Genomic DNA, 19,683 nt, shown 5'->3' with positions numbered 1-19,683 from the left:
CCCCGGAGAACGGAGCTCAAAGCAGGCTAGAAATGGGGCTGCCTTGGAGGGGGTTGGGGGGATGATGGATCTGTGTGAGAGAGAGGGGGAGGGGAGAGAGAGAGAGAGAGAATGAGAATCACCAGCCCTCCAAGGTGAGTTCATATCTCTCTCTCTCTCTCTCTCTCTCTCCTTCTCCCTCCCACCAATGTCAGCAAGCCATTAGTGGTCTGCAGGATTTAAAATAATGAGTTTGGTGGTCCCTGAGGTCCAAAAGATTGGCGACCCCTGGGCTATACAACAAACAGTTATCTAACCATGAGAGCCAGTGGACAAGGAAGTATATATAAAATGCGCTAATCCTTAGACTGGCAAAAATTGTGAATAACAATATTCTAAATAGTTAAGTTAAGGCAGAAGTCTGCTCATCAAATCTACCTCTGTGGGTCTGGAGATTATAGTTTGCTCCCCCCGCCCCAGGCTAATGTTCGTCCCCTGTAGAAATCATTGATAGATCCTACTCTAATGTCTTAAATACTATGAATTAAATTTGGTATTACAGTTGCTTCCATACACTTTGCAAAATTAGATTTACATGGAACTATACATCACTTGTTTAAACAGCATTTCTAACAGCTTATTACGGTATTTTTATTGCTTGTTCTGACTATTTTACTGAAGCGCACTTTAGAAGTGCATAAAAAGGATACACGAAATATTCCAATCTCAAAACATCTGATTTCTCCTTTACAGAGTTGGTCAGCATAGAAGTTTAATTATTATCATCATCTATGTAGTTCAAGAATGTCTCCTCAAGAAATTTCAAGATACCTTGGATGATATCATAGCAACCACACCAGAAGCAGTTAGGTGGTTAGCTTCTATAGATATCAAATTATAACATCTATACCATTGCAATTCTATGACTCCATATTATGGTATCTTATTTGGTTTTATCTTAATATTTTATGTTCTGTACTACATTGTGTGTGTGTGTGTGTGTGTGTGTGTGTGTGCTGACACTTTATTTAAACTAAATTTGTGTAAGTGCATGATTTCTGAGATGCCATATGCTAAATAAGTATCTATTCTATGGGGACTCTAAAATAGAATTTATAGATTTATATCCCTTTTCCAAAAAATGAGAAATGTCTTTTCCCCGAAACATAAAAATATTGTCTTACCTTAAGGAGATTTGTCAAGTAATTCTTCAGAAATTCTTTAAGTCGTTTGTATAATTCTAAGCCAACAAACTGAGCTCCTCCAGGTGTTTGGCCTTTTTTAGATTTAGAAGTGGTTACACCAGCTCCTCGGGCTTGATTAGACTGATGTACACTAGTGCAGTAGTTATAAACATGACTGATGGAAGAATTAAGGATATGTTGTATGCTATATATTACAATTCAACAATAAATACTGAATGAACACTTTCATAATATATATGCATCCTCAATACCATATCACTGAAATTAGACAACTAAATCAGCTAATTCATGCCCCACTAATTCAACAAGAATTCTATAATTCTTATTATATTCTTTGTAACAGTTGTTATCAATATTCTTATACCATTAAAGCAAATGATGAGGATGAACAATGGCCCAGATGAAAGTTCATAGCAGAGGTATAAACCTGGAACTCCTGATTCATAAATTACAATATAGCCAATTTAGACTGATTATTTGAGAGAAGTTTCTGAACAATAATTTGTACAAATTATATTGGAAATCACATTATGTCAAGGGTGTTTTTTGTCTTGCAATTAGTAACTTTCTAATTCTACTCTTTGCATGACTACCAATAAGCACCATCTTTAAGTATGACTGCCATATAAATTTAGTTTTGTAATTGTTTTTAATTGCTTTCATGACTGTTCACCACCCAGAATCACTTGCCCAACTGGAACAAGTGATGATATGATAACAGAGATGAAATAATAGAAGTTAAAGTTATAGGAACCTTGGCGGGGGCGGGGGGGGGGAGTGATCATGCAATATTTGGAATTCAACATTATCCAAGCACAAGCAATAGAGCAAAGTCAAACCAGAATCTTAGGACTTTAAGAGAGCTGATTTCAATAAACTTAGAGAACTTGTGAAAGATTCTATGAATATGAATCCCCAAGGGAAAAACAAACCCAAGAAGCTTGGGCAATTTTAAAAAATGAGATTATAAAAGTCCAGTCTAGTATAATTTCAATGAAGAAAAATAACTGCTCAAAAGAAACCAGTATGGTTGCACTAAGAACTCTAAGAAATTGAAAGACAGAAAGTATAAAAAGCAGAAAGAGGGTCACATAACTAATGCAGAATATCAGCAAATAATCCAAGCCTGCAAAGATGAAGTCAGGAAAACTACGTCTCAAAATGAACTAAGGCTTGCAACAAAAGTAAAAAAATAACAAAAAGTTACTTTCATCATGTAAAAAACAAGGGACAAAGTTAAGGAAATGATTGGTCCATTAATAGAAGAAAATGGCAAGAGGTGAAGAGCAACAAGGAGAAAGCATAACTGCTTAACTTATTTGTTGCATCTGTTTTCTATACAAAAGGAAAAAACAACCCAACTATCAAAAACAGCACCATAAAAAACAGATTAGGAATACAAGTTAAAATAGGCAACAAAATGGTAAGAGAGTACCTGACCACCCTAGATGAGTTCAAATCAGCAGGACAGGTGGATTACATCCCAAGGTTCTGAGGGAACTGACAGACATGATCTCAGAACTACTGAACGTATCTTTCAAAGATCCTAGCAGGTGCACTGGGAACTATCAGAGGACTGGAAAAGAGCAGATGTAGTTCCCATCTTTAAAAAAAGGGGGGGAAATGGATCTAGGAAACTGGACCTCTCAGTCTTACAATACCTGGGAAGGTTCTGGAAAAAATAATCAAGCAACGAATCTGCAAACACCTAGAGGCAAACAAAGTCAAACCAAAACCGAGCATGGGTTTGTCAAAAAAAGATCATGTTAGATAAATCTTACTGCATTCTTTGATAAAGTGACAAAATTAGTGTACCAGAGAAATGCTGTGGATATAATTTACTTGGACTTCAGTAAAGCATTCGATAAAGTAGACCACAATCTACTACTTCATAAGATAGAAAAATGTGGGTTGGACACCATCATCAGCAGATGGATTTGTAGCTGGCTGACAAACCACACTCAACATGTAGTCCTTAATAGAATTACATCTATATGGAGGGAAGTATACAATGGGGTATCTCAAGACTCTCTGTCTTAAGTCCAGTACTCTTCAACATATTCCCCAATGATTTAGATGAGGGGATAGATGGGGAACTCATCAAATTTGCAGACAACACCAAGATGGCAGGAATAGCGAACACTTTACAAGATAGGCTTAAGATACAGAAGGTTCTTGACAGACTTAAACATTGGGCACTATCCAACAAAACAAAATTCAATGGTAGAATAAAAAGGTTCTATAATTAGGCATGAAAAACCAAATGCACAGGTATAATATAGGTGGCACATAGTTTAATAGTAGTAATTGTGAGAGTGATCTTGGAGTCATGATGAACAATCATTTAAATATGAGCCAGCAGTATGCTACAGCTGCCAAACAAAGCCAATATAGTTCTAGGATGCATTAACTGAAGGACAGAATAAAAATCATATGAAGTGTTAATAACACTTTATAGTGCCTTGGTAAGACCACACTTGGAATATTGCAACCAGTTTTGATTGCCATGATGAAAAAGATATTGAGACTAGAAAGACTGCAGAGAAGAGCAACAATGATGATTAGAGGACTGGAGGCTAAAACATATAAAGAACGATTGCTAGAATTGGCAATGCCTAGGTTAATAAAAAGAAGGGATGACATGATAGCAGTGTTCCAATATCTAAGTAGCTGCAACAAAGAGGAGGGAGTCAACCTATACTCCAAAGCACCTGAAAGCAGGACAAGAAGCAATTGATGAAAACTAATCAAGGAGAGAAGCAACCTAGAACTAAGGAGAAATTTCCTGACAGAACAATTAATCAGTGGAATAACTTGCCTCCAGAAGTTGTGAATGCTCCAACACAGAAAGGTTTAGAGAAGAGATTGGACAATCACTTGTCTGAAATGGTATAGGGCTTCTGGCCTGAGCAGAAGGTTGGACTAGAAAACTGCCAACATCCCTTCCAACTGTGTTATTCTGTATTTTGTATTCTGGGCAGCTACAGAATCTAATTAATTAGATATACAAATAACAAAGGCCAACAAAACATACATGATGCATTTTGCAGTTGGAAGCAAAAGTGGATTGTACTGAAAAAGAGTATCTCCTCACAAGAACCTGATTGATCCCTCCTATAACAACACACTGCAGATACTTATACCAACATCCACCCCTACTTACCACAACATTCTGTAGAAAGTATGCAGTGGTAGCCAAAATCAGACAGTAGTAATGCATTTAAAAAGTTAATATCCCAAAGCTCACATTGCTTCAGTTATGAAACAGAGTTAGGGTATGATGATGAAACCATTAAAGCCACTTATTTAGGAATACTTGTTAGGATACGTGTAGAGTTCCATATATCTGGACTTTGCCATACTTTGTCTTGTATAAACTTGTTGAATGCCAGCTCTTAGGTCATCCCATATCTGATCAAGACCAATCTGTTTAAGTCCATGAGGATTCTGACTCCTATTTGATGACATTTTGAATTTTCTGCAAAGTCTTCCAGTGTAGCAGTGAGAAATCTAGTTAATCCTCCATCAGAGGTAGAAATAAATCAACATTACAAATTCTATCACAGTCTTCAGAAGAAAATGTTTTATATGAAGGCTGTTATTGTCTCACAATAAACTCTGTAAGGAAGGAGAAAAAGAAAACAGATGTTTATTCAATTGAGAACTTAAATTTAGTAACAGCTAAAAAAAGCTTTCATAAAACTATAACATCGTATGTGAATAAACCAAGAGAGATTTACAAAAGGTTTTATTATAGTCATTTCTATTCTTTCTTAGCTTCTTTATTATTATGCAAAGGGGACCATAAATATTCAGGCTCGCCACATTCTAGCAAACAGAATAGAAGTAGTATAGATAAAGGGGGGGGTATTTTAGCTAGGTGAATTTTTTTCCCCCGTGGAAACAGAGTGTGTGTCTGCCACTGCCTGGAGGTGGAGTTTGGAGTCATCAGACAGATGAACTGTGACCTGATTGGAGAATGTGACTATTGGGAAAAGTTTCAAACTTATGCTTTTACTGGGTATAATTCCAGGATCTGATCAGATCCGGAAGTACACCAAACCTTACCAATTTGATATGTTCCTATTAAAAAGACTTTGTTTGGAAAATGGCTGGGTTCTTTATGGGGACATATTACTTGGAAATTTGACATTATTCCGTATCTGCATTAAAAAGAACCCAGGATGGGATTGCTATCCAGCTCCTGAGCCCTGGTTTACTCACTCAGGCAGTAGCGAAGACTTAGGGAAGATGGAGAAGAAATGGAAAGCCAAGGAGCCTGGCTACAAGTACAAGCTTTTGGGGGGGGGGAAGGGGGGGGCTGCCAGAAGCTACCAATCTCAAGGGAGACTGCAAGTGACTGCTGTGGCTGACGACATTACACGCCAGATAGGAACCTGTTTCCCCAGTCAACTAAGCCACCGGAGGGGAGATCCAGCTGATGGAGAGGGACCTGCTTGGCCAAGCAACACTCCCCAGCCCACTAACTGGTCACTCCTTAATTGCATTGAGGGAGTCATGAGCAACGATCTTAGAGTGGAAAACGTCAGGACCCATTGACCTGGAAGAAGTTTCAGAGTGGCAGTACTAGATGGCAATCTGCAGCCAGATGTTCAATGGCCTACCAGATCAACTTGAGCAGCTCACCCTCGGCCACAAAATGAGAAATCAACCACCATGGCAGATACCTCCTAGGAACAACTGAGCTACTCAAATGTCCAGACCTTCAACCAGGGGCTTCACACACTTACTGGGGGAAATAAGTCCTCCCAGGAGAGGCCAGTCTACCATCAGAGATCTACTGATCAATCGCTTGCTGCTGCGCCTAGCCCACAGGAAAGCGGGATGAAGAGGAAGCCCACAAAGACATCACCGAGGCACCAGCCCACCTCCTCAGCCACATCTCCCTCTGGCAAACCAGATACCCCAAGGTGGGCATTCTACCCAGGCAGGGAATGGATTCGGGACCATACCCAAATAGTCCCAACCCCAGTGCCAGCTCCACTGCCACAGCAGCCGGCTGCATGAGCCAATGTCCCACCATCATTCAAGACAATGTTTGGTGGAACAGCCGGAAAACTCGCTTTCTTCTTGAGCCAAGCCTGGTCCTACATTGACCACTATGGAGATGAGTTCCATGAGAACAGAGAAACTGTCTCCGTCCCAGGAGATAATTTAGAAGACGACATGCTCGATTGGTTCACCCAGCTCCATGATGAACTGGACAATGTGGATAATTTCCTTCATGAACTTCGGGCCCACTTCAAGGATTCCTCCCGTGTACAAGAGGAGGGGCAAAGATTAAACTCATCTGGCAAAAGGGACGCCCACTTAAAGAAGTTGTACCAGAGTTCCTGAACAGATCTTAATGCACTACTTCAAAGAGTGAATCAATGAGGAACTATTAAAAATACGCCTCTGCTGGGGAATGCCTGATGATGCAGAGTTGCAACAGCGATGAGACAACAAGCTAAGGGAACATCGTAGGACAGAGCTGGAGAAACAGCCCTGGAGGCAACTTGGCCACTGCATCACCCAGCACCAAAATGTGGAGTGTCCAAAGCCAGCTGCTGCCACCTCCATCAAGTGTTTCCACTGTGGGCAACAGGGCCATCAAGTCTCCGAGTACTTAGCACCAGTTCTGGTTCCTCAAGTGAGAGCATCCGCTCCACCCAGAGCAAGGAGACCAGTCGAAAACAGAAAATTTGCCTGCCAAGCCATGGAGATCTCCTCCCCGCATCCATAGGGGAGGGAGGAACTCCGGCTTCAGGATTGCCACCATACGAGACACTGACAGCAAGGAAGATGATCCGATGGTGAGTGAAGCCATCTAACCTTTCATAAAAACATTAACGGTGACTAGGATAGGGACCAGAGGGACATAAACAATATCATAGATACAGGCTGCATATGCTGCCTTATCAGCCCATCCACTGTGGATAGATTAGGCATTGACACGAAACCGCTAAGAACCCCCATTTGGTTTGAACAGGTAGATGGGTCTGTGATATGGGGTTGCCCTGCCACCCTTGTCATCGAAGAACTAAAATAGAGATGGAAAGCACTGAGAATTGATTTGCTTTATAGTGACAAATGGCAAAAATGACAAGAGTTGGCCATTTGGGCCTTACTTGGCTAGACAAATGGTGCCCTACCATCATCTGGGAGGGGGCTATCGCAAAATCAAATTAGCGCTCAGCCCCAAACTGTCTCCTGATGCTCCAATGAGCCAAATTGTTGTTCGCCAGGAGCCTGTGCAGATGGCAGCGGAATCGGACAGTGGAGAAGAATGGGGATCAGTCCAGGAATCTAGAGAGGACTCAGATGAGGGTCCTGTGCCCAATGCAGAGATGGGCACAGACCATCTGGGAGTGGGGTGCTGCCTCTGGGGCCTTGGAGTCTGGCATCAGCGAGGCAGAAGACTCAAGGGGGCCTGTTCCCAGTGCATGTGTGTGCAGAGCTGCTAGAAGACAAGAGCAGTTGAAACAAAAGGGGCAACTCAGAAGTAAGGCTGGGAGGTGATTGCCCCTCCCATAAGGTATAAAGGACAGGCAAAAATGACAAAACCTTTACAGGAAGCAAAGTCGTTCGTTTGATTCATTCTTGAAGCTCTGTACTTTGGTTGGTTTTTGTTCTAGTTTATTTGATACTTCTGTTATTGGCAGGAATGAAAGACAGAGGCTTATCTTGAGGGACTGTTTGAGATTCATTACCAACTGGGAATGAAAATAATTCCCAGCATTGCAATAAAAGACTTGTTTTTAAAATAAGCATGTACATAATTACGGTCTTGGGAAATCTTGGTCAGAACACAAATAGCCCACAAAAGCTCACAGAAAATCGGAAGCAACTCATGGCCACGCCAACAGAATAGCCCCCAGGGATTCCATTGATCCCAAAGGCTTACATATACTTGGGTGAAGTGTTCAGTGAGAAAGATTGCAATGTATTACCACCCACCGACCCACAGACTGTGCTACTGAATTCGTAGAGAGGGATAAACTACCCAAACCAAAAATGTATTTCATGACTCCCAAAGAAGTGAAGGAACTAAGGGAATAGATTGACTCCAACTTGGCCGGGGCATCAAAGAACCAGCTAAATCCAGAGTAGCTGCTCCCCTATTATTAAAAAGAGAAAGATGGAGGGATGCGATTATGTGTGGACTTTAAAGGAATAATGCTGTGGGTGTACACAACATCTACCCCTTACCCCTAATGAAAGACATGCTAGGACATTTGGCTAAAGGAAATGTATTCACCAAATTAGACCTCCAAGAAGCGTGCTACCGAGTCCGCATCAAAGAAGGGAATGAGTAGGCAGTTTCCAATTCAGAGTTTGGGTTACAAGGAGCCCCCAGTCTTCATGCAGCTGATAAACAAGGTGCTGCACAAGCCATTTTATCACAAATTTTATCTAAACACTGATGGATCAAAATTAAGGGTTAAACAATGATGTATATTCATAACATCTAATATACCATGTTCATGCTTTTTAACTGCAATATTTAGAGAGTATCAGGCTACCAATCCCCACCAAAAACAACTATTGAATAAAAATATTTTAAACCATTTTTCAATTATATTTTATGCTTACAGGAAAATTTGACATTTAGTTTTGCCTATTACATTAGTTGCTACTTGGACCTTGTTTTTCAGTACTGCCTCTTTCAATAAATATTCCAATACAAAGAACTTGCAACCTATAAAATTAGAAGCCAATTCTAAGGAAGAATTCAGGGGAAAAAGCAGACAGTTTAACACATCAATGTAAATTATAATTAATATTACATTCAGAGGACCAATTTTCCTAGTACCAACTTATAATACTTAATCAGCATCAGCCAATCATTATTGTGCTAGTAACAAGTACAAGTTTTATACACTGCTCAAAAGAATAAAGGGAACACAAAAATAAGACATCCTAGATCTGAATGAATGAAATATTCTTTTTTTTTTTGATAAATTTTATTTGAGTTTTCATAAAGAAAAAAAATACAAATAAAACATCTTTTTTGAAAGTAGTGTAATCCCGGGTTACATTTCTTCATACAGACACAAATTCGACTTCATGCTCATTTTTGTATTCTATTCCATATCTTATTACTGTTTACATTTTCAGCATAGCTTCTCCCCACTTTTAATTTTCTCAATTTTATTTTAGTTATCTCATCTCAATTCAAATCATTATATTTATATTTTTTGTCTATGCTGTTTCAATTATCTATTATCTTTTCTCATTAAACAATTTTTTTCCTGTAGTTACTGATTGGAGTATGATGCCTTTATATCTTCTAAGTTTATCCATTTAACTCTTATTTAGGCTTCAATATATACCCTAAAGTTATAACATTCAATATAATACATACCTTCCATTCGGATTCTGCTTGGTACATTCTTAAAATACACACTATATTCTTAAAAAAAGAAAAAATCATAAATGTATGTAATTAAAACAACACATTCCATTCCAATTCAATTCTATCATTAATATTAATATTCATTAAAATCTTAACTTCTTTACCATTACTTTTCAATTAAATATCATACTTCTATGGGAACAATTATAAGCTTTCCATAATTAATCCCCCCCCTTCACTTATATTTTATAAAAGATTAACTAAGATGTTCCTGTTCCTTCCTAATTCAATTTTCTCATTTATTCTATTTCACTTATTTTATTCACAAACATTTCAGTAAATTACACTATTTTATCCCTCATTTTAATCATACATTGTTTCCAATTTTCTAAAGTTATTTCTATTACTAATATAACAATACAATCTTATGTACCTTTACGGAATCCCTTTTTCAGTTAAATTTTCACCCATTATCTCTAAATAGGTCCTGTTTCTCTATATCTTGTTCCGGTCCTTTGTAACTTCTTTTCCTTTCCTTCTTCCCTCTCTTCTTCTCTCTCCCCTTTTTACCCCCTTGTCTCTCTACCTCTATTTCTCTCTTCTGTATTCCCCTTCTCTGTTGCTTTCCAGTATTATACTTATCTTTTGAATTATTTTTCTTTTCTTTGGTTGTTTTTTTAAGTCTTAAATTCTCCATTCTCTTTCCCCCCATTTCCTTTTTCTTCCCCACATAAAATTTCATTAAAGGTGGCTTCTTCTTTGTCACAGTCTTCTTGTTTTGCAGACGTTTCTTGTTGTTTCTCATAGTTCCAAATCTCCATTTCTAAGAATTGAAAAACGAAGCCAAAAGAACCCCTCCATTCTTGTGCATCATTTTGTACTGGATTTGGAGTTACACTCAAAATTAAAGTGGAAAAAAACACTACAGGCTAATCCAACTTTGACGTAATGTCCTTAAAACAAGTCAAAATGAGGCTCGGTAGCGTGTGTGGCCTCCACGTGCCTGTATGACCTCCCTACAACACCTGGGCATGCTCCTGATGATATGGCAGATGGTCTCCTGAGGGATCTCCTCCCATAACTGGACTAAAGCATCCCCCAACTCCTGGACAATCTGTGGTACAAGGTGGCGTTGGTGGATGGAGCGAGACATGATGTCCCAGATGTGCTCAATTGGATTCAGGTCTGGGGAATGGGCGGGCCAGTCCATAGCATCAATGCCTTCGTCTTGCAGGAAATGCTGACACACTCCAGCCACAGGAGGTCTAGCATTGTCTTGCATTAGGAGGAACCCAGGGCCAACTGCACCAGCATATGGTCTCACAAGAAGTCTGAGGATCTCATCTCGGTACCTAATGGCAGTCAGGCTACCTCTGGGGAGCACATGGAGGGCTGTGCAGCCCCCTAAAGAAATGCCACCCCACACCACTACTGACCTACTGCCAAACCGGTCATGCTGGAGGATGCTGCAAGCAGCAGAACGTTCTCCATGGCGTCTCCAGACCCTGTCACATCTGTCACATCTGCTCAATGTGAACCTGCTTTCATCTGTGAAGAGCACAGGGTGCCAGTGGCGAATTTGCCAATCTTGGTGTTCTCTGGCAAATGCCAAACATCCTGCATGGTGTTGGGCTGTAAGCACAACCCCTACCTGTGGACGTTGGGCCCTCATACCACGATCATGGAGTCTGTTTCTGACCGTTTGAGCAGCCACATGCACATTTGTGGCCCACTGGAAGTCATTTTGCAGGGCTCTGGCAGTGTTCCTCCTGTCCCTCCTTGCACAAAGGTGGAGGTAAGCGGTTCTGATGCTGGGTTGTTGCCCTCCTAAGGCCTCCTTCACGTCCTGATGTACTGGCCTGTCTCCTGGTAGCGCCTCCATGCTCTGGACACTACGCTGACAAACCTTCTTGCCACAGTTTGCATTGATGTGCCATCCTGGATGAGCTGCACTACCTGAGCCAGTTGTGTGGGTTGTAGATTCCGTCTCATGCTACCACTAGAGTGAAAGCACCGCCAGCATTCAAAAGTGACCAAACCATCAGCCAGAAAGCATGGGGACTGAGAAGTGGTCTGTAATCACCACCTGCAGAACCACTCCTTTATTGGGGATATCTTGCTAACTGCCTATGCTTTCCACATGTTGTCTATTTCATTTGCACAACAGCATGTGAAATTGATTGTCAATCAGTGTTGCTACCTAAGTGGACAGTTTGATTTCACAGAAGTGTGATTGACTAGGAGTTACATTGTGTTGTTTATTTTTTTGAGCAGTGTATTTCTTCAATGAAGACCTGATGCAGAAAATTCATCACTGTAGGTTTGGGCAATAATAAAATAGGAAAAAAGATTCTCAAGTACATAATAGACAAAAACTAAATACTTTATATTCCTCTCTTAAGTATATGTTCATCTTTGGAAGTACAGGTAGTCCTCGACTTACAACAGATCATTTAGTGACCAAATTACAACGGCACTGAAAAAAGTTACTTACACAACAGTTTTTTACACTTACAACTGTTGCAATATTTCCATGGCTGTGATCAAAATTGAGATGCTTGGCAACTGGTTCATATTTATGAATGTTGCTATGTCCCAGGGTCCTGTGATCCCTTTTTACAACCTTCTGAAAGCAGTCAATATAGAGAAGCCAGATTCACTTAACTTATCTTAATATTTATTATCTTATTCGCTGCAGTAATTCATTTAACAAATGTGGGGGGAAAGGCTGTAAAATGGGGTAAAATTCACTTAACAAATATTTCACTTAGCAACAAAAATTTGGGACACAATTGTGGTCATAAGTCAAGCACTATCTGTACTTAGCAGCTGTATCAGAGCACAAGAATATACTGCCAACTTCTAAAAACAGCCTAATCTTTCTCTGAATTTGCTAACTTTTTATGCAGCTACAATACAATCCTAGGAAAAGATAAGTTTGATTTCAGGAGCTGCTGATAAAAGCTACATATATGACTGCATATCCAAATATTTTTCCTTCAAATGTGAAGCACTGCAGAATCCAGTATTTTATTACTAGTTTATTACAATTAATAATAAATCATCAGCACTTTTGATATCCACCAAAGATTTCTAAAATAAATATGAAATTACAAACTTTTAACATAAACACTGCATACAAATGCATATATAGCTTTGTTTTTCAAATAAGGCTTTATGCCAGATTATTTTAAGATGGCCAATGTGACATCAATTTTTTTTTAAAAAAACAAGAAGATATGGGAATATTAACAGCAGTAAAAATTTCTACATACCTAAAAATTGAGGTATTAAAGGCATGAATAAAAGTGGCATTGAGCAACTTTTGAGTGTCATATGAGTAAAAGTGGCATTGAATCATGGTAACACAATGATTAGAATGCAGTATTGCAGCTAACTCTGCCCACTGCCAAGAGCTCAATCTTGACCAGCTCAAAGTTGACAGCCTTCCATCATTCCAAGGTAGGTAAAATGGGGTTCCAGATTGTTGGATGCAATATACTGACTCTGTAAACTGCTTAGAGAATCCTATAAAGCAGTATGAAATGGTATATGTGCTACCAGGATTTTCAAATGGCCTTTGATAAAATTTCTCACCAAAAGATTCTTCAGTAAACATAGAATAAAATGACTTGCCTTTTTACAGACTGCTAACTGATTAAAAATGAAAAAGTTAAGATCCCACAGCAATGGGCAATTTCCTCAATAGATAAAGAGTAAATAGTATAGTTCCTTAAGGTTCTGTCAATAAAGCTCATTGCTTTATTGCAAATTTGTAAATTTTTGCCATACTACTCAAGATGATAAAAAGGCAAAACTAATGTGAGTCCTTCAAAAGAATCTTTGTGAAATATGGGAAATTCAATCATTTAGAAATCAGGGCAAAAAAAAATCTGTTCTTGTATGCATTGATCTCAGCTCTCTACAGAAAAAGCAGAAAAGAGTTCTATTGTTAGAGTGGACAGATAAGTGAAGAAACTAGATCACTGTCTAGCAATTGTGAAAATAGCAAACTCCAATCTTGTGTTCATTAGTAATGGAACTAAAAATAAAACTTTCAATACGGTATTGTCTTTATTCAGATCTATAGTACATCTGAAATACCGTGCACAGTTCTGATTTCCAATAATAAAAAAAGACACCACAGAGCTAGAAAAATGCAGAAGCAGGAAACTAAAATGATTAGGTTGAAATATTTTATTTTCTAAAGTCTTGAAGGTTTGAGGCTACTTAGTTCATTAAAAAACTAACAAAGACGGACATGATTGAAGGGTATAAAATTATGCCTGGAAAGGGGAAAGTAGTTGAGAAGAAATGTTTTATTGTTATATCATTAAAAATAGTGATCTTTTAATGAAGCTGAATTTTTAAAAATTCCAGAACATTTCAGAAAAAACCAAATTTAGAAAGGCCGCCCAGAAAAAGCAAACATTCATCTATAAATATGACAATCATCAGTTTATTTATTTGGTGTATGGCAAATACATGGACCTGTAGTGGTTCAAATGTTAATGTCCAGTCTACACAGCCATTCAAGGAGAAGGTGATCTATGTTGAAAAAAATCAGACATTGGGCTGGTGTAAGGTCTTGATGGACATTTGGATATAGTGTGATGGATATTTTGTTGAGTTGCACCAGTCACACTGAGGGGTAAGAGACAAGTTCCCACTTAAACAATGAGTCCTGGCAGACACCATGTTGGGTACGGATCCTGTTCAGAGTTGACCAATGCTGGTAAGGAAGGTCAAAACCTGGCATTTTTTGTGTAGGGTCATCTGCGTAACTGCCTGCATCTGGGCATTCAGCAACTCATTTGGCTTTCCACTGTATATTGATGTCAAAGTTGTTAGACAGCTATTGAGCGAGTGCCAAAGAGGCTTCCTGGATTTAAGCCTGCCAATTGATAGATGAGGAAGATCATAGAAGATCATGCATAGGAAGAAGTTGGTTTCTCATAATTTTGTTGTACTCCTTCACTAAGGCTTCTTGCCTTTGTAGCGCTGGTGGTGTAAATGGCTCAAGATGGGGAGCCAGCAAGTAGGAATAGATTTTATGCCAGTTATGATCCTCACTGTATCATTTAGTCTAGCACTGATCTTGCTAGTGTGGCAGCTATTAAGCTGAACAGGGGCACAGTATTCAGCTGTGGAGTAGACCAACCCTAGTGCTGATATTCTGAGAGTAGAGGTTGAGTAATTCTGATGATTTTAAAGGAAATTTAGATACAATTATGGAAGACAATTTACCAAGAAATAATCATCTTAACAGCTCAAACTATTTCCAAGTTTACTATTTGCAGGGAAACAATGTCAAGAAAGAGGCATGTCTCCATCTCATCTCCACTGAGTATCCTAAGGAAGCCACCATTTTTTGAGATACAGAAACAACGAAACAGACACAAGAGTTTTAATAGCATATAGTATTTTAAAATTAGTCTTATAATTAATCTTATGTTAAAAAAAAACAATATTATTGATACATCCCTTAGAAAACTATTTTAGTAAAAAAAGTTTCTTCAAGGGGTAAGTTTTTACATGTACTAATATTCCGTTTCATGAAAAGATGGCTCTGCTTTTGCTAATTAAGGTCTTGTATAATACTCAAGTTTACAATTAGGTTAATTTGTTTAGTGTTGAAAGTATTATCACAGATGTGCTCCAAAATAGAAAATTCTTAATCACAAAGGTTCACAAATTGTGAATTCAAGGCATCCCGCATCCTAGGGTTGAAAGCAATTTGGGGGAATGGGAATTTTTTTAAAAACCTACCTTGACCAGGCTTGGATACCAAAGTTTAACCAATGGAAAATTCATTCTCGGATTCAGCTCCTACTTTCAACATACCGATTACCCAGGTGTAAGAATCCATGTTATATATACATGAAAATTTAACTATATAAACATATTCATTACTCAACCTTATCTTCAGTAAAATTCATTTTATTCATAGGTTAAAAGTCTGCATATATCAATCAGGGGCACAAAGTCCAACAACTCCTGCTTTACCGTAGATGCACTTTTATAAATTCTATTGGAGAATCCTGATTTTTCTAAAGTACATTACTAGACTTACAGCAAAATCAATACAGAAGCCCAAGGCAGCCGAATACTCTTGCCATAAAAAATTATATCAGCTTAAATATGTCTATTTATTGTAACTATTTCACTGGACACCAAGTCATTCTAGTTTTAGAAGTGAAAACAAGCTTTTAAATAATGCCTTTTGCTACTTCTCCAGTTTAATAATAATATCAACCTTTATTGTCATTATGTATATATATGTATATGTATGTGTGTGTATATATGTATACTCTTAATCTTACACAGGAAAAGACCCGAACACATCTAGACCTACATATATATATATATATATATATATATATATATATGCAGGTAGGTAGGTAGGTCTAGGTGTGTTCGGGTCTTTTCCCGTGTAAGATTAAGAGTATCTTGGTGAAGTTTCAGCGAGGTCCCACTCGCCATCCTCAGGCTGGTGCTTTCAGCTTCGTGCCAGTGCAAGTAGTGTGTGATCGGAGCTGCGGTCTCTCTATAAATACTGGTGGTGGGGGCTGGTGTGCTGGGCTGGTTGGCTGCGCTGCTGCCTCTTGATTGGTTGATGGAGTTGATGTTGGTATAATGGGCTGTGTGATGGCCTTGTGAGTTTTGTTGTGGAGATATCCTGGATCTTGTGCATATATATATATTTGTTTTCTGAGGTTTTATTGAGTATTTGTATGTGGATCTTTGGTTATTCGGGTGAATAACCCCCAACCAATCAGATCACAGCCAGGCCCCCAACCAATGAAAACACCCCCCCCACCCAATCAGAACACAGCCAAGCCCCCATCCAGTCAAGTCGCACTCCCACTGGCAGTTTAAAAGAAAAAACAGCTGCAAGCTCACGTTACTCCAAGAAGCACAAAGCCGAAGACACAAGCCTGAAGATGTTGAATGAGATTTCGTCGAAACGTCGCCAAAATACTTCCAATTTTACGCGGGAGAAAACCCGAATACCAAAGACCCATATACACACACACACACACACACACACACACCAAAATTGATTTTGCTCCTGCTATCCATAACAAAAATACAATACAACATAAATAATATACATGTTTCCATGTATGGAATGATTGTAGTTGTATTTATGAGCCTGACAGTCCATGGTTAAAAGCTGTTTTTAAACCTGTTTGTCCAGCTGGCTAAACTTCTGTATCTTCCGCCCGATGGTAAAAGTGAGAGGACACACTGACCAGGATGTGAATTGTCCCTAAGTGTCTTCACTATTCTTAATATATCTTGATATATTAACATATCTTAGACTTACATATATTAGAATTGTCATACCTTTGAAACTTAAACCTGAGACATTAGCTTGAGAGACAGCAACTAATCATGGATAAATAAATAAGACTGAATCCTGCTTTCTACAGTTCCCTTATCTAAGAACTAATCAACAAACTTCAATGGTTTATTTTATTTCTATACTTGAAAATCACAAATAAACAAATACAAACATCCTATGATGCATATATTTTTGAGATAAAATTGTTTTCTCAATCCATACTCAGATTCCAAGAGCTGCAGAAAATAACTATAGGTTTCACATATCAGTAAAATGACATTTATAATCATTAATTTACTGTGCTACTTTCCTAGGTACAATATCCAGTACCAATAATAATTTCCATGTGATGAAATTCAACTGCACTTCAAAAGATAGGCTTTCATAAGTTTGCTTTTGTTGATTAGGAATTTAATTAAAAGCTAGAACTTTAACCTAAAGCTTTTCTCTAAAGATAGATGCTATTTGTCACTAGACAGTGAAACAAGAAATAAGGAAAAATCCCCATGGTGGCCAAGAGTGAAACAGAAAACTTAAAGAAGACTATATATGTCAATAGTTAAAAAGTTAAATAGGCACAATGATGGTATGAATAACTTGGGAAAAGTACTTCACTATTGGAATAGGAATTTGATGCAGAGGTAAAGCACCTGCCTATTTCCCAGGCACGAATTTACATTCTTGGGTCCTTCACTATTTAATCCTGAAGGGCTGGAAAAAAAACTAAAGCAGGGAAAATTTTACCAGCATAAATCGTTAGAAATTCAACTGGCGGCAAACTTCAGATTTTTGCCCACTTGAATAACGCAGATACCCACTTCAACACCAATCTCTTGCATGCCGAACACGGAAGAGGCAAGACCCCCAAGTCCTGAGGAAAGGGCCACAGTATGAGATTTACGGGAGGAGCAAGGCAGGCGCACATTCGAAGGCGGAACACACCAGGCCAACGGCAACTGAAGCTGGGGAAAGCTCAACGGGTGAGTAGTAACCAAGCAAGAGCACAGCGAAGTGGAAGTGAAAAAACGTTGCATAGAAGAAACACGGCGGCATTCGGGAGTCGGCGCGCAAAAAAAAAAAAAGGTTAAGGTCAGGGCCCACAGGAAGAAAGGAAGAGGCCGCGCTGCTGACTGACTCTTGAGGCTTTGTAATGCGCTACAAAAGCGGGCCGAAGGTGATTCGGGGCTATCTGCTAGCTGTCGGCAAAAGACGCTGCCGTCGCCGTCACACTGGGCCTTCGTGAGGGGCCTACAATGGAAGAGCAGGAGAGGCGGACGCGGCGCGATAAAGCAAACAGTTCTTAGGCTCCGCTCCCTCTTTTTCCCCCTCCGCCGGTTCAAAGGAATCCGAAACAACACCCCACCGGTCTTCCCGACGGCGCGCTCAACCTCACTTGACCCGGTTCAGCTCGCTGCGCCACAACCTGGGACCGGGCCTGCTACGTCCATCCTACTTTCACGGCTCTTCGTAACCTGTGCCTCTCCGACCGTCTTCGTCCCCTCCCTTCCCAGATAGGGCAGAGGTCTCCCGCCCCTCTCGCCCCTGCTCACCCCCCACATCGCTCGTCCCGCAGTCAGACAATCATCCAGACAGGCCCCGGCACTCTCGTTCCTCCACCCTCGCGAGCCCGCCTCTTCCGGATCCGCCGCCGTAAAACTAGCGTCATCCGCCCTCGTTGGCTCGGCTTTATCTCCTAAACGGGGAGCGAGGGCGGCCCTTCCTCAGACACTTTCAATGCGCCCCTCCCCACGTCCAGCCAATCGATAATTGTTCCGGATTACGTCCTTTACCATAAGTGAACAGGAGAATAAGGAAAGAGTTAATTCGCCCCTTCATTGGACAGATTCTTTTTTCCAGATGGACCGCCAGAGATGTGCGCACCCATTACATCTTGTTGCTCACACTCGTTTTACCCATTTATCTCAGTGCTCCCAGCAATAATTAAACCGGTTTAAAGCAGAATAAAGCACCCAATTTCAAACAACCAATAAGGCCATACCATCTAATTAGAGCTCTCCTGAAGCTGAGACGGTAAACCAAACCACCCCACTTAAAGCGTAGTCTGTCCAAAATCTGTTTGAAATCGCTAAAATAGGAAAACAAAACACTATTTTATTTGTAAGCGTGCTACTGTGCCAGTATTTTTATTAGTTTCCAAACGCAATGTTTTGGGATAGATCAATAAATACTACATACTTAGTATGATTATTCCAGGGCTGGTAGGACATGCTAATAGCCACTAGACCTTCAATTCCATAGTAAAGCATCATTTCTTATTATTAAGAAAATAATGACCATCCTCGGGCATCTTTTGAGGCAAACATTGCAGGTGCCCATAGTAATTTTTCACAGGAAGAGAATACACAGCAGTAGTATGGTTTTATATAAGATTGTTTTAAAACAGGTAACATTTAGAGGACTAGAAAAATATAGAGATCGGGCAACCATAACATGCTCTGTTCTTGCCTTATAATAAATATGAAGTTTTAAAAATAATTTAAATTGGTTATGAATTACCGATTGTTGGATTATTAAGACAAGTTCAAGTACCCAAATATTCATAAGTGATGTTGGTCCAATTGTTATCACTAAACCTGTTCATAAGTTTCTTACTGTGTATGTTGTTTACAAACTCCAAGTTTAGCATGGAGATGATAAGAATTTGAGAGAAAACTTTTACCCTTACCCTTACAAAGGGCTTCTTTGTCCAACTAAAAATATGAATTGCTTCAATCATTCAGACAAAGCAAAAAGCACTTATTAAGATGTATCAGGTCTTTTTATAGCATACA

At 39.3% G+C, this 19,683-nt stretch overlaps 1 protein-coding gene across 4 annotated transcripts in view; it reads right to left on the bottom strand.

Moving 5' to 3' along the window:
* Positions 1–18,520, bottom strand: part of CUL1 (cullin 1) — a 65,519-nt gene extending 46,999 nt beyond the window's left edge. The window contains exons 1-3 of one of the 4 annotated variants that reach the window (XM_026702303.2): positions 18,255–18,520; positions 4,513–4,802; positions 1,164–1,338 (exon numbers count right to left, since the gene is read on the bottom strand). In XM_026702303.2, the coding sequence (XP_026558088.1) occupies positions 1,164–1,338; positions 4,513–4,652 (315 nt within the window). In that variant the 5' untranslated portion in view covers positions 4,653–4,802; positions 18,255–18,520. Of the gene's footprint in view, positions 1–1,163; positions 1,339–4,512; positions 4,803–5,831; positions 5,964–18,254 lie in introns of those variants that run through there. The other 3 variants (XM_087916865.1, XM_026702302.2, XM_087916866.1) reach the window with 3 other exon arrangements.
* Positions 18,521–19,683: the final 1,163 nt, after the last annotated feature.

The sequence above is a fragment of the Pseudonaja textilis genome, chromosome Z, assembly GCF_049901715.1.
Source record: "Pseudonaja textilis isolate UNSWEBS1 chromosome Z, rPseTex1.2, whole genome shotgun sequence".
Taxonomy (NCBI): Eukaryota; Metazoa; Chordata; class Lepidosauria; order Squamata; family Elapidae; genus Pseudonaja; species Pseudonaja textilis.
This window is presented reverse-complemented; position numbering and strand designations above follow the sequence as displayed.